The 16,525-nt window shown below is 40.2% G+C and overlaps 1 protein-coding gene across 1 annotated transcript in view; it reads left to right on the top strand.

Annotated features, from left to right (window-relative positions):
• The first annotated feature begins 6,294 nt into the window (after nucleotides 1-6,294).
• TLK1 (tousled like kinase 1) overlaps nucleotides 6,295-16,525 on the top strand; it is a 163,261-nt gene continuing 153,030 nt past the window's right edge. The window contains exon 1 of the mRNA XM_043487915.1: nucleotides 6,295-6,789. Coding sequence (XP_043343850.1) covers nucleotides 6,651-6,789 — 139 coding nt within the window. The 5' untranslated portion in view covers nucleotides 6,295-6,650. The remainder of the gene's footprint in view (nucleotides 6,790-16,525) is intronic.

The raw sequence follows: 16,525 nt of genomic DNA, 5'->3' as shown, positions 1-16,525 counted from the left end.
ACTTTGGGAGGGAAGGGGGAGAAACTTTCATCAATATTTGATGTTTTTATATTGTTTCAAAGTTTCTAAATATATATGAGGTTATAGACATCTCACATTATTTTTGTCATGTATCTAAGGAAGATTTAGTTTTTTTATTTGCTAGGAAAGCATTAAGTAATTTTTGTTTGCATTAAGTGATTTTGAAAGTCTTGAAACCATACAGTTGGAAAGATATTGTCAAAAATCAAGGATATTTGATATTAATGTTTATGAAAAGGAACATCAATTTCTTTGCCTACAAAATAATTTGCAGGACTTCTCTGGTGGTCCAGTGGTTAAGAGTCCCTGCTTCCAATGCAGGGGATGCAAGTTCGATCCCTGATTGGGGAACTAGGATCCCATATGCCATGTGGTGCAACCAAAAACAAATTCCTACTGCAGAAACCAAGTCCAGGGTAAATAAGGTTTTGGAAGTCTTTGTTCTTCCCTCTATAGCGATGAATTTATATTTCAGTTCAATTAGTAAGACTTAGGATCTGAGTGAAGTGGAACACTAGATTGATTACAATTGGTTTTACATGCTTTCTTAATCACTTCTCAGTAGACTGCTTTATTAAGAGGTACACTGTTGATTTAAAATCTGCTATGAGCACTGTTTGCTTGTTGTACTTTGTTTTTGTAAACATTTCATAATACTCATGCCCTTGGAAGATTGCCTCTAGTGCACTTTGGGGAGGTAATATTGTTTGAAGCTGATTGTAATTTTTTAACCTCAGGCTAAATGAATCAGTTTTGAGAATCTAGTAATTCCAGTTTCGGTGATGTATGGATCAAGACTAGCCTCCCCCAATGAGTTGACAAACCTGAAGGAAACCACTTTCACAGCTAAAGATAGCAGAGGAAGAGTAACCTAGCCTATTACCCACAAAACCCTGACGCTATCTCTACAGGGATCTGGAAACCATCATCTTCAAGCAGCGGCTTTGTGAATTGTACAGGACAGGTAGAACAAACTCAGTGAACATAGAATTCCTCATAATCCAATGCAATGGAGTCATTTGTCTAAGCCTCTACCAGAAAGGATACTACTAAGGTGGCAAGTCATGAAGGTAGGGCAGTTATCTTGAGAACTCTCGTCTGTGTGCATATGTTCAGACAAAGAAGGAAATCAAATTTGGCGGTGAGTCCAGGCAAGAGGAAACAGGCTGGGTGTTTCAGTTCATTCTAATGAAAAGGCCCAGCACGCTCCATTTCCTAAACATTTGTAATGGAACCTTTCATACATATGAGAGCAGATCCTGATATATATATATATATATATATAGCTTAAAGAAAAAGAGTAAGAAAATCATACATCTACACTCCCACCCAACTTAACAGTAGTGCATTTACTGATGCTTTTGAAGTCCCTGTGAGTCCTCCATGGTCACATCCTGCCTTTTCCTGGATGGAACTAGTGACTCTGATTTTGGCTTCTCATTCCTTTTTCTTTTTTCTTTCTAGTTTTGCCACACATACTGATATATCCCTGAACACTATGTTATTTAGGTTTGAATGTTTTATAAACGAATCAAATTGACTTCATCTTTCTTTAATTTGGTCATGTAAATCAGCATCATGCCTGTGAGAATTTTAATTGTTGTATAGTATCCTATTGTGTGAATATACACAACTCTATTTATTAACCTATTTTCTTGTTAACAAACATCTGGGTGGTTTCCAGTGTTTGGCTGCTGTTAATAGTAGTGTTATGGACATGCTTGTTCTTTCTCCTGGTGCACATAAACAAGAACTACTTAAAGATACATTTTGGAATGCAATTGCTGGGTTGTAGCATCTTCAATTTTAGTAGGTAATACTTCATCAACTTTTTCTGGCTTAGTTAAAAAGGACTAGGGTTGCCAGCTGTAGCAATTGAAAATACAGGATTCTCAGTTATATTTGAATGTTATATAAACAACAAAAACCTTTTTAGTGTTAAGTATGGCCCATGCAAAATTTATATTTCATCCGGCAACCCTAACAAGGTCAGTGAACTTTACCAAATCACAGTCATTGACCAATGAAGTCTAAGTGTGAGGGGGTGGGGGAATATTTGGCTTTTTCTCCCTAACATAGCGTGGCCAACTCAGTTGCTTACCAGGAGATTAGCCCAGGGGGCTCAGGTGCTTGCTAATCAGCTATGTGGGTAATTGATCAGCTCAACAAATATGTATCAGCACCAGCTGAATGGCAAGCAGGTGCTAGATGTTGGGAGTATAACTGTTGACATGACAGACAAGGTCCTTGCCCTCACTAGGATTTTAGCCAGGGTTGGGAAATGGAAGATAATAAGGCAATGATCTATGTACTGTGGGAGCAGTGGTGTGTTGGCAAAGAAGCCTTGATATGCAGATTTTGCTGACTTTGGAGTTGTAAATACTCTTACCATGGCCAGTTTCAAGCTACCAGTGTGGGGGCACTGAACTCAGAGTTGAGGGAGAGACTTGTACAATCTGCTCTCTGGGCTGTATGAACTGGCTCCAGCAGGCCACTGTCTGGGAGAGTACTTAGAAAGGAACTTTCATCCAATTTCTGGGCTCTTTTCTGATTGGTTTGGGGGAAGGGACTTAGAGATTAATTATTTCCTCAAATTTAGAAGGAATCAAATGCTAAGAGGTATTAGAAAGCATTTATTATATATATATATAATATTGGATGCTTTGCAAAAAATTTTTTTACTTTGTTATATAAATAGAAGAGTCTCATAAACATAGTTATAAATTATGACTAGCCTATAGATCAGGGCTAGGATCTCCATTTTTGTATATGATCTTATATCAGAAGACCGTTGAAGACTTCTGCACTGCTCCATTCCTCATCATCCATTCCGCAGACGTTGACAGAGCCCTGGGTTCTGTGTCAGGCGTTGTGGAATGGACTTTAGTCTCTGTCTTCATGGCACTCTCAATTCACAGAAAGAACTCTCTGCCCAGGTCTTTGCAGGCAGTCTCACTGCATTCTCCTCTTACTCGCTTAGTTCATCCCTGAGCTTCTCTGGCTGTAACCCCCTCCCAATGATCTTCTCTTGCTTTTGTTGATATTTCTCCTTTCCCAGAGTGGCCGAACCTGGACTCTCCTGACTTTCCTATATCTTGTCCTATTGGGCAAGCTATCACTCTAACCATTCCATCTATCTCTATCAAATATTATTCAAATGCCTGTGTCCTGGCCAGTGTACAAGGTATGCAGGAGCCTCTACTATTTAAAAGTTTTTATAATTCAATAAAATTATGTCTTTGCACAATGTGTCCATATCCTTTTTATGCTTAAATTACTTAATACGTGATTCATTGTATAAAATCTGGAAAAGCAGAAAGAAATAATTATGCAATCTTACAACCCAAGGCTAGCTATACACTTTTGGGGGTGCATCCTTGAAGTCATTTGCTTTGCATACTTACAAACGAATTGGGATCATAACCCTGTTTTCACTTACAATATACAAGGAAATTTTGATCATCCTTTTAAGTATTTTTCAAAGACATGATTTTAAGTGATGGCATAACATTCTATTTTCAGGCTAAGCCACGGTTTATTTAAGTAGTTCCTTGTTGCTGGCAGTAGCCTCTCTGTAAGTCAGTCATGTTGACTATCTTTATCATAAGCTGCAAGAAAGTAGGAATCGATCATTTAATTGTCTTTCCAAGGCAGCACTCATAACAAAAACAAATCAAAAGTAATTGTATTATGTATTTGGATTTGTTGTGATCATCTAGTTACCATTTAAAATAAAAGGAGTCAGTCTGTATAAAATGTAACTGGTGTTGGCGTACACGTATCCTGAGGCTCTTGGTAAGGAACCTGCTATCAAATCTCTTTGGTTGGGTTTTGTTTACTACTTTCCAGAGGAGTTGAGCTCTGTATAAAATCTTGAAATTGGTAGGAGCTTTAGAGATCACGGAGCAACTCTAACCTTTTTTTCACAGATGAGGAAATTAAATCAAGGATTGTTACTTGCTGAGACTAGTATCCAGGTCTCTTGATTTCTTTTCTGTCCTTTTCACCACAATCAGCTGACTAAGCTTTCTCTTTTAAAATACTGAGAGCATACAGCTACCTATTACCTGTCTTACAGGAACTCTTGTTTTGCCTTAGGGTGTATGCACTTTGGTATAAAAATCTAATGTAAGGTTCTAGATATGTATCCAAGAGAAAGGAAAGCATACGTCCACACAAAGACTTGTACACAAATGTTCATACTAGCATTATTCATAATAGTAAAACAGTGGAAACAATCCAAATTTCATCAATGGGTGAATGAATAAACAGAGTGTGGTATATTCACACAAGGGAATACTCAGAAAGAAAAAGAAATGAACTATTGATAAATCCAACAATGTAGATCAATCTCAAAATAATGATGTTGAGTAAAAGAAGTCAGACAAGAGTTCAAATTGTACAATTCCTTTTTTTTAATTTTTTAAATTTTTTTTATTAGTTGGAGGCCAATCACTTCACAACATTTCAGTGGGTTTTGTCATACATTGACATGAATCAGCCATGGATTTACACGTATTCCCCATCCCGATCCCCGCTCCCACCTCCCTCTCCACCCGATTCCTCTGGGTCTTCCCAGTGCACCAGGCCCGAGCACTTGTCTCATGCATCCCACCTGGGCTGTACAATTCCTTTTATCTAAAGTTCTGGGAAATGCAAACTGACAGAAAGCAGCTCTGTGGATACTTGGGGATGGGGTGTAGGGAAAGAGGCACCAGAAAGGGGTAGAGGAAATTTTGGAGGCAGATGGATATACTATCTTGATTATAGAAATGGTTTCAGGGTTCAATACATATGAAAACATCAAATTGCATACTTTAAATATGTGCAGTTTATTGCATGTTAATCATACCTCACTGAAGTTGTTTAATTTGTGAGATTACCTCTTAAATTTGAAAAGCAGAACATAAGTAAAAACTTACTGAAGAATCTGAAGCACAAGAAAAGTAAAATTACTTCTGGAGATAACCGACAAGCAAGGTTCTATTTTAATATGATAGTTTATCTGAACAAAACATTACTATGACAGGCGCAGAGTCATAAAAATAAAAAATAGAAGTGACATTTTTGTTCCCTTGGTAATGCCATCTCCTCCTGCCTGTACAGCTACTCTATATCATAATCTTTTTAGTGTTCTATTCAATTCGGTTTTTTAAAGAGAGCAATAACTTCGTTCTACTTTTCCTCAACTATTAGAAAGCTCTTTTATGTACAAGATGCCCAATTCCTGATGTGTCTGTCCCTGTGTGGGTGTGTAGAAAGTTACATTGTAACTATAAATTTTAACAGATGCTGTAGTTCGCTTCAAGATTTTGTAGTCACGACTCCGCCGTGGCAGTCACTGGAACTTTCTAGAAACCATACCCTCTTCATACCCTAAAAACGTGAAGTCGGTGATCAAATTTTTCTATTCAGACTTTCCACCTACTGTTTTAAAACAAAGGACTGCTAGACCACACATACAGTGCACACACCAATAAAGACTGTCTTTCTTGTTGGAAAACATTTGTGAAGTTTTATTTCCACCCCCCAACTTATTTTGTTAGCTCTTTTATTCGATAACCACTCCCGTTCTGTAGACGGGGAGGCGCACACCGGTTTTGTTTTTTGTTTTTTTTTTTTTTTTACACAGTACAGAGGGGGAAAAAAAAATACCTCTCAACTTCGCAGTTCCATTTTGAGAAATGATCATATCGAACTCCTGAGAAACGACAACCCAGAGAGAGCAGAAGCATTTCTCCCCAGGCTGGGTGTGGGTCGGAAGGCAGGCGCGCTTCCGCGGGAGAGAGGGGGTGTCAGGTGGCAGCGGAGCGGGCGCGGGAGCCGGTGCAGCGCGGCGGGGGCGCGTGCGGGGCGCGCCTCCCTCCGGCCGGCTCCGGGAGGCCGCCCCCGGCGCACGCCAGTCCGCCTGCCCCAGGCTCCCGCGCCGCGCAGCGATCCGCGGGTGCGCCAGGAGCGCCCGGCGCCCGCGTCTCCTCCCTCGCGCGCTCGTTCCCTCCCCAGTCCCCCCCGCCCCCAACCCCTGGCAGGTCCCTCCCCCAAGCCTGGTCCCGCGGCCGCCGCCGCCGCCGCCGCCGCTACCGGAGGCGCAGGAGCCTCGCGATAGTGTTTGCACAGGCGGCGCGTGACGCCGCCGCCGCCCGTAACTGATGCAGAGGTTACCCCGCCGCCTCAGCCGCCACCCACCGCCCGCCGCCGCCGCCGCCGCCACCGCCACCCGGGCGACGCCGGGGGCCGACGCACTGCAGAGGTGCCGGCAGGTTCCGCCCGCGGAAGTCTTCTCGGCTGGCGCAGCCCGCGCTCCGCCCGCGCTCCGACCCCGACCCCAGCGGGCGCCCCCTCGACGCCTCCGCCGCGGCGCTCCTTCCCTCCGCCTCTTCCCCGGCGCGCCCGCCGGCTCCCTCACTTCTCCCGCTTTTCCTCCTCCCCGTCCCTTCTCCTCCCCTCACCTCTACCCTCCCCACCTCCCCCCTTCTTGGTTTCCTCCCCCATCCCCTTGACTCTCCCCTCCCTGCCCTCGCTCTCCTGCTCGCCCTCAGCGCGGCCCCCGCCATGACGGAGGCGGGTGCCGGTGCCGTTGCCGCCGCTGCCGTCGCAGGGGGGGAGTCGGATTCCCAGAAAGTAGCTTGATGAGTGTCCAAAGTAGCAGTGGAAGTTTGGAGGGGCCGCCATCTTGGTCCCAGCTCTCCACGTCTCCAACCCCGGGCTCGGCGGCGGCGGCCAGGTCCCTGCTGAATCACACGCCGCCATCCGGGAGGCCCAGGGAAGGTAAGTGCCGTCGCGCCCGCGCCCGCTCGCGGGCCTCCTTTCCCCGCGCCGCGGCCCGCGCGTTCCCGGGTCTCCTTCCCCCGACCCCGGGGTGGGGGAGGGGGACGAGGTGGACGCGGGGCCGCCCGGCCCCGGGGAGGTAGTGCTCCAGCTGTGGGTGGTGGTTCGCGGGTGGCGGAGAAGACGGACGAAGGGGTGCGCGCTGAGAGGACGGGGCGCGGCGCGGCGCACAGACTCGCTTGGGGTTCCTAAGATTCAGTCCTGCTAGGGTGGGAAGCCTGACCCCGGACGCGAGCCCCTTTCTGCTCCATTTGCTAGTACACTCAGTACTCTTAACCTCCCGGCCTCCGGTCTCTGGTGGGCTTTCCCTCTCCGTGAAGCATTCATCCTCGAGCCCCCTCCCCTTCCCTCGCGCACTCCTCCCCTAGAGGCGGTCCCCGCTCTGCGAGCTTTGCTGCCCGGGACCTGGAGGATGCCCCTCACTGGCAAGATCTTTCTACCTTTTGGGGAGGGCCGCTGAAATTATCAAAGGCGACTTTGATCCCGGGCCTGCCCCCCCCCCCCCAAGCAGTTTAAACGAGGGACCGATTCGTGGGCAGGCTTTTAAAACCACCCAGATGGTTGCAACTTTCCTTCGCCATCACCTCCTGCATATTTGTGTGTTACCTCTCTGTTGCAAGTAGGCTACTATTCTTCTCCGACAGGGTCGTGGGTTTTGTGGGAAATCGCTGTGTAAAGGTTACTGCAAACACTCACCAGATCGGTTACAATTGTTTTCTAAGTTTTCTGGCTTCCTGCATGCAAGTGTGCTGCCGCCAGATGTAGCAGTTACACAGCTAGTAAGACACCGGAGTGCGTTTGACTAACATTTTAACTTGGTGTATTTAACTTTAAGTATACGACGTAAAATTAAATTTAGGAGAACACATATTTATGGGGGAAGAATAAATGTGTGTAGAATCGCGTTTAACGTTCTTTTGTCTGGAAAACGTTTAGCGGTATTCACGAGCAATTGGTAAATGGGTTGTTCACGGCCAGTTGTGTCACACGGGAAGATTGTAGCCACATTTTCGAAAAAACGTCGGGAAGTCCAGTAGTCTAGTGAATCCTTTAAAGATACCAAGAGCTTTGATTTATGTAGGAGTCGGTGGGATTAATTTATTTTGAAAATATCTATCAGTATTTACGACTCAGAGCCTTGACATTTGTTAGTCAAGTGGTTTGTGCCCTGAATCCAGTGGTTCAGGCATAGCGTTCTTTGTCATTTTGTTCCTGTGAGCATGTGTGAAAGTGACAATAGGCTCAAAGATTGGCATGAATTTGCTCTGGAAAATTCATGGGAAGATTTGATTTATGGCATCCATTAAGCGTTGTGAATACATTGACAGACATTTCCTCTTTCCATCTCACCCCCAACCCTGAGTTCTGATTATTAGAGGATAAAAGTTTATTTATTGAGTAACTCAAATTTAGTACACCTGGTGATTTTTCTTTCTGCACTTGAAAATTTGTAAATGAATGTCTTAAAATCTATTTTGTGAACAGCAGTTGGTGCTTTTAGCATGCTTTTACTTTTGTCTGTACTTTCATTAAGATGCTAAATGGTAGTGTTAGGAATGATAGTATAATGAGTGATAGTAAATGATGTCTTGGGAAAGACTTTTTTAAGGCTATACCTTTTTTTTTTTTTATGCATTTGTTAAATATTTATTGAGACATGTTTTGTGAACCAAGCACTGTATTTGTTACTGAGGAAGTAGTGTTGAATTGTTCATCTGTTAACATCTGTAATCAGTGTTAGTAATTTTGGATCTGTAGAATCTAGATTGTGAACTTCAGAGGTTACTTCAACTCATTAAGAAACCTTTATGCTATTCTGCACTTTTCCTGATGTTTTAAAATTTTGAAAGATTGAAATAATTTAGCTTGAACTTCCAAATAAGGCGAATTTTTCCCAGCAGTTTGGATTTTTATGTAACCTAAATAGTGAGTCTCAATTTATGAAATAACAAGACTTGCTGTTGTGTAAGTTATACTTCACACCCAAGTACCTGTATGGTGACAGTGGTATATTGCTTTTTTTTGACCAACCAAGAAATAAGTTAAAACTTTTAATGTTCTGTAGGGTTATGTATTCACATTGAAGCTATTGTTTCAGATTTCACTAATGTGAACAGTAATTGCATACATGAAGCCCTAGGAATCAAGGTGTTACTATTGTCTATTGAGTGGGATCCCAGTTTTTAGTTTAACAAGTACTTGGCATCTTTTCCAGGTAGCATATTAGTATGTTGTGTAAATTGATGTAAATTGAGAGCTTTTTTTTTTTTTAATTATTTTTGGCTATGTGGGGTCTTTGTTGCTGTGTGGGCTTTTTTCTGGTTTCAGTGAGCTGGTGCTACTCTTGGTTGGGGTCCACAGGCTTCTCATTAATGTGGCTTCTCTTGTTACAGAGCATGGGGTCAGTAGTCCTGGTGCTTGGGTTTAGCTGCTCCGCAGGATGTGGGATCTTCCTGGACCAGGGATTGAACCCATGTCCCCTGCATTGGCAGGAGGATTCCTTACCACTGAGCCACCAGGGAAATCCAAATTTGATAGCTTTGATTGCTGGTGACTGATAGCTAGTAAAAAGCATTACTATTAATGGAACTTGACTGTATGTATCAAGGAGAGAACAAACTTTGTTTCTTGAAAAATTGAGCCAATTTAATGTAATATAGAATAGAAAATTTTAAACTTAAAAGAGATACACATGTATATGTACATATATATATAAAGTTATATATGTGATGAACTCCTTTTAAGCATACTTAATTTTGAAAATGGGCTATTTTTAAAGATACACCACAAGTATCTTATCCAAAAGCCTAAATCATAAGATTTAGGAATTTATTGGAATTCAGGAATTTGTATGGTAGAGTTGTAGAGTATTAATCGGAGAAGGAAATGGCAACCCACTCCAGTATTCTTGCCTAGAGAATTCTATGGACCAAAGACCTGGTGGGCTACAGTCCATGGGGTCACGAAGAGTCAGACACGACTGAGTGACTAACACACACAGACTATTAGTAATTTCTTTCCTTGAAGTTCCAAAGCTTTTCCTTTATCGGTCTTAAAATTCTCTGAGAGGTGCTCAGCAGTGTAGCTCTAGGTTTCACAGTGGATCTTTTAAACCTGTGGCTAAATTCTCTATCCCACTTTATCTGTTAATAATTCTATGAATAAGGATGTGAGAAGTTAAGAAATTTTCAAATAAGGTCAGTTTTGTTTGCTGAGGCCTAGGTATGTGTTGGCTAGATGAATAGATTTTTTTTTTTCATATAAGTACATAAGTACTTTTGAATGGGTTACTGCTGTGAGTCAAATAAATAGTTATACAAAAGACTTGTCTTTTTTATTCCATTTTTCCAGATATAAATAATTTGCTTTTTACTTCTATATAAATAGCAAAAGTAGTTTGATCGGAAAGATTATATCATAGTCATAAACTTGCTGTCTGTTTCTGTATTTACAGACTGCATCTTTAGACAGAAGAGTTAAAAGTATTTGATTCCAGATGATTGCGTAATACCTGTAGGAAGATGTTAAAAGTTATTTATCAGATGATGCTTTAATTTTTTGAAGTCACCTGCTGCAGCAAGACTGAGTTGTATGTTTAAGGATTGTAGCTCATGAATGCATAGATATGTGGTAGGCACCTTTCTTACAGAGGCATTTTTATATATTAGAGGAGAAAGGGAAATTCAAGATAGAAGTCTAGGAATCTGCTGAGAAATAGGTTATGTTTTAACCTTTTTGGTCTCAGGACCCCCTTTACTCCCTTAAAAATTATTCAGGTCTCCAAAGAGATTTTGTTTATGTGAGTTATGTCTTGGTATTTACTATATTTGTAATGAAGTATCTTCAGAAACATTTATTTATCTAAAAATAACAATTTGATTACATGTTAATGAATTTTAAAATGATGAATAAATATTTTAAAACAAACTTTAGTGAGGCTAGTGGAATTGTTTTATATTTTTACAAACCATTTTAATTTCTGGCATACTAGAAGGTAGCTGGATTTTCTTCTTTCTGTCTGTTGAGATATATTTTGATTGAGGCATGTGTTGAGAACCCAATTTCACATAGATATGTAGTTAGATAAGAACTAGTTTACTAGCCTTTTGGAAAGTTATTCTTTGATATTACACCAAAATTCAACAGTTGGCTGTTGTTTTTAAAGGTTACTTGCAATGTGGAAGTACATTTTATCCCAGAAGTGTCCTCAGGACACACAAGAAATCTGTGGACCATACATTTAGACTCAGCAAGAGACTAGTTGAAGGGTGGGGAAGAGTATAGCTGTTTTCAGGTATTTAAAAAACAAATAGAAGAGAATGTATTTATTATGCTGTTATAGAAGATAAACTAGCAGGTGAAAGTTGCGAAGGCATAGAATGAATTGTATATTTTTTTGACAAGAATGTAAGAACTGTGTAACAACTAGATTTGACTAGCAATGGAAAGACCTGTCTCTTGAAATATTTAACTATGAGAATTTAAAGCAAACTACACTGCTGGTGCGGAAGGCATAAGAGATGTGGGTTCGATCCCTGAAGATCCCCTGGAGAAGGAAATGGCAACCTACTCCAGTAATCTTGCCTGGAGAATCCCATGGACAGAGGATCCTGGTGGGCTACAGTGTATAGGATTACAAAGAGCTGGGCATGACTGAGCACGTGCATGTACATGGACTTTTGGGGTGGGGTGGAGATAAATCCAATAGATTCTTATTTTGTGTGCTATTGGATTAAGTGACTTAAGGTCCCATCCAATTAAAAAATGCAAACATTCTGTGATTCTTTGAAAATTTGTAAATGTAGTTAAACTACTTATATATCCATGAATGTTTTTGAAAATCCTCAAATTTCAGTAGTATGAAACTACTGTTGACTTTATTGCTGTTTTGCATTTTTATTGTGCTTTTCTTCTGCAGATTTTCCTGTATTTTCTGGAATCAACACTGTCAGTCTTCCTGAAATCTTGATAAATTCCCTGCAAAATATAATAAGCTTTGAAGACATTTTAGGGAATCAGATGCTGCTTATGATTTGGTTTAGTAGAGTTGTACTACTGGGGGCTGATTTTCAGTTTTATAAGAGAAACTATCAGCATTCTGTATAGTCTTTTATTTTTAATTGTTTATGTGATTTCAGAAGTAATGTGCTTAATCTAATGGTTTAAAAGCTAGAGAGTCTGAAAAAAGGATACATAAAGGAAAAGTAAGTGTTTAAATTGATCTGTCTTGAATAAAAAAGTGCATAACCAGAACATAGAAGAATTTAAATTCTCATCTTATTCAGAGAAGTATGCATGTAATAGTTATTATCTATAACAATTCATATTTTAATTTAGTATGGAACATAGTCTCTTCTGTGAAATGTATTGAAAGGTTAGATTTTAGGTACTCGGAAGTTTAAGGATAAACTCCTTTAACTTTCCTGAGGTCAGCTTCAGTGAAGTAAGTGACACACAGCTTGAGACTTCATGTATTTGTTTCATTTAGATTTAAAGCTCATTTTCTATAGAAGAACTATAGGAATAAGTCATTTAGTTTTGTAAACTCCTTCATTCTCTTTAATAATTTCCACATATCTTAGAATAATTTAGAGGAACGGTATTATAAAGTAGGAGAAGCAGTATGCTGCAAGAGAGAAAGTGCATTGATAATTGGAAAACACGTATCCCTACTTTGCCCTTAACTAGCTGGGTGATGTTTGGGCAAGTTGCTTATCTGCTTCAGTTTCATAACATGAGAATTATAGAGCTGAAAAGGACCCTGGAAGCAATTGAATTCAAGTTTCTCATTTTACCGACGAGGAGACTTTGCCTAGACTTTAACTCTAGGAGAGTTGGGACCAAGATGCGGTTTTCTGATTTTCAGCTTACTGCTTTCCCATTATACTTTGTGGCTCTTCTAAATCTGTAAAATGAGGGGGTTGAATTCAAATCCTTCAGAGGTCTTTAACAGGAATAATATTGTTTGACATCAGTTTAATTATAATTTAGTGGAGGAAAGTTTGTAGCTTTTACTTATTGGTAAAATAAATGTTTTTTTGAGGAAGCAGTGTGACTTTTTCAAGGTTATGTTTTAATTTGTTAAGAGAAGATAGTCATCTTCATTATTACCAAAAGATTTTTAAGTTTATTTATGATCATAGTTAAGTAGTAGTGTGCTAAGTGATCTTGTCTTTTTATTGATCTGCATTCTAAAACACTATTATGAATATGTTAAAAGCTGTGTAAATTATGTAAATAGCAATGTGGTGTCCTGAAGTGAAGGAACTAGGTGATTGTTGCTCAGAAATTCTAGGGTGTTTCCCCTGCTCCCCCTAGTTAGATGTCTCTGTTTCTTGGTGTCCTATTTGTGCATGTGTGCTAAGTCGCTTCAGTCCTGTATGACTGTTTGCAAGCCTGTGGACCCTAGCCAACAAGGCTTCTCTGTCCATGGGATTCTCCAGGCAGGAATATTGGAGTGGGTTACCATTCCCTCCAAGGGATCTTGCCCACCTAGGGATCAAACCTGCGTCTCTTATGTCTCCTGTGTTGGCATGCGGGTTCTTTACAACTAGCGCCACCTGGGAAGCCACAGTGTTCTATGGTGTCCTACAGACAATTCCTGTCTATTTCATAGCACCTCTGCCACTGTACCTTTTATTATAGACTTTTTTTTTTGCCTACTCTACAGAAAGGTCTTGAATTCAGAGACTGTTTTGTTCATTTCCATGTTCTCACTGCATAGTAGGATGTCCTCCATAGAGTTGGCATCTAACAGTTTTGTCGAAGGACTGTTAAAAGTTTTTTTTTTTTTTTAAACTGAATGATTTTATACTTAATATATACATATTTCAGACCCAGGAGGACACTCATTTTAGTAATTTATAGGCAAGTTATGTTTTCGAGAGTGATAATGGTAACAGTAATAGCTAAAGTTTATTGTTTGTACATGTTAATTCTTTTAATTCTCATTAACTCTGAGGTATTTGCAGTTACTGTCATTTTGCCTATGAGGAATCAAAGCCCAGAGAAGTAAAGAAATTTGCCCAGTATGACACACAGTAGTAAATGTTAGAGCTGAGATTTTAATCATCTGCTGAGATTTTAACCACTGGGATATATTGCCCAAGATAAAGAAATTTCATTTTGGGTAATTTCTTAGTTTTTCCTTAACAAATTTTAATTTACTAATCAGTCATTTTGGCTCATTCAGTTTACTGATAAACTTTGTGTTTTTTTTTGCATGAATTTTGTATGTGTATGGAGATAGGATTAAAAAATGAAAAATTCAAAATCAGTTTGTGCAAATCTTAAATTTTAGGAAAAATGTTAGAAGTATACTAATGAAAAATCTTATTTTCATGTTTAATAATTAAATTGGAATGCCATTTATCTCAATATTTTGTCCTCATAAGCTCACCACAGTTGTAACAAATAGACATTAGAATTTGAATGGAGAATTTTCGAAGTCCGCTTATTGTGAAGGATTTTAACCTGGTGCATGAGGCCCTCAACAAAATTGAGACGCTTTAGTAGCAGATGATTTAGTGTTCATTATGCAAGGGAAAGGAGGCTTGACTCAACCTGTTTCATCTTACAAGAAGTATTTTTTTTTAAACACTTACAGCTTCAATTACTTTATTGCATACAAAACAGATATCTTGATAACATATATTACTTAGTATATCTAACGAGCGACAGAATTTGAATGGTTTGATAGGAATTCAAAGCATGATGTAGAAAGAGGCAGAGCTGAAACAGGTTGTAGGTTGTGAAACAAATCTTCTCAATGTGGCTTCATTATTAGGTTTGAAATTTGTGAATTTCAAGACGACAGTTTATATACCTCTATTTAAGTTAAAATGCTTGTATTCTACAAGATGCAGTATAAAGCCAAATATGAGCAGTTTTAGGGGATGACATGGGGCTTCCCAGATGGCTCAGTCAGTAAAGAATCTGCCTGCAGTGCAGGAGATTTGGGTTCGATCCCTGGGTTGGGAAGATCCCCTCGAGGAGGGCACAGCAACTCACTTCAGTATTCTTGCCTGGAGAATCCCATGGACAGGAGCCCAGTGGGCGACAGTCCACTGGGTCCCAAAGAATTGGACACAGTTGAGCACGTACACACACATTAAGAGTTGGTTGTGCTCATAAGTTTGTATCTTTCCTTGGAAACTAGTTTAGTTGGAGAAATGACATTCTTCTAGGTTTAAATTAAACTTTAACCTGGTGAAGTGAAGTGAAGTCGCTCAGTCATGTCTGACTCTTTGTGACCCCATGGGCTCCTCCATCCATGGGATTTTCCAGGCAAGAGTACTGGAGTGGGTTGCCATTTCCTTCTCCAGGGGATCTTCCCATCTCAGGGATTGAACCCTGGTCTCCCGAATTGCAGGTGGATGCTTTACCCTCTAAGCCAGGTGTTATTGTTAAATGGCATACATTGTGATTGCGTTAACTCTGCCCTTGACACTATGTATGTGCTTCCTGTCTGATGGTAAATACAGCTATGGTGCCTCTGGAGAATGTCAGGGGAATTGTATGAAGCCAAGCAGAGTCATCCTGTCTTTCCTAAGACCTGAGGCATGTTTCTTTTCTTTTTTTCCTTCTTTTTTGACAAATAGGGTATTTTTGCTTTTTTTAAAAAAAAAGTTTTTCCTTTTTCTGTGCACAGATTTAAAAAAATCAGTGAAATTATTTTGTATATATAATATATATTTTATATCTTTTATATATATATATGAAAGTGAAAGTGCTAGTCACTCAGTCGTGTCTGACTCTTTGTGATCACATGGACTGTACAGGCTCCTTTGTCCATGGAATTCTCCAGGCAAGAATACTGGAGTGGGTAGCCATTCCCTTCTCCATGGGATCTTCCCAATCCGGGGACCGAACCCAGGTCTCCTGCATTGCATACAGATTCTTTACCATCTGAGCCATCAAGGAAGCCCATATATGTGTATGTATGTGTATAAACTCATTTATTTAAAAGATACATATACTTAATGGAAGGACTTGTTTTAGGAACTTTGTAAATTGTAACTCATTACTTCGAACTATCATGCAGTAAGTATTATTGAGTCCCTGTTTTACAGATGAGGAAATGGAAGCACAGAGAGGTTAGCTAACTTAACCAGGGACACATGAGAATATGTAGTAGAGTCAAGATTCAGACTAGGCTCCTGAGTGCATCTCTTAACAGTTTATGCTGTTCTGTCAGCATTATTCCATTGAATTTTATCCAAAAAGATACCGAATAGATGTACTCAGTGTATTTTATTTAACCATTCTTCTTTTGGTAGTGTGTTAGAATTTACTGGTTCACATAATTGAGAATTGTAAATGTGGAGAAGGGTGGAATAGCTTTGGAAGCAGCTTAGATCCAAAGTCTCAAATGATGTCACTGAGCCTCTCTGACTGCATATCTGAGTTTTTCTAGCCTCTTGCTCCTGGAGCCTCAGTCACATACCTTTTGGCTTAGCAACTACATTTGAAAGACAAACTTTTTCCTGATGTCCACATGCAAGTTCTGGGTTGATGCCGATGTATTATGATTGTCAATTCCTTAACCAGTCATTGGTAGCTGGGAGATGAAGTATACAGCAAAGTGGCCACTATGCCTGTAGATAGGATGAGTTGGGGAATCCATAGAAAGCCATGATTAACAGATCCCTGAAGATCACAGATTAGGTGAGTGATA

The sequence above is a fragment of the Cervus canadensis genome, chromosome 15, assembly GCF_019320065.1.
Source record: "Cervus canadensis isolate Bull #8, Minnesota chromosome 15, ASM1932006v1, whole genome shotgun sequence".
NCBI lineage: Eukaryota > Metazoa > Chordata > Mammalia > Artiodactyla > Cervidae > Cervus > Cervus canadensis.
Note: the sequence above shows the minus strand (reverse complement) of the source record. Positions and strands in the feature narration are given on the sequence as shown.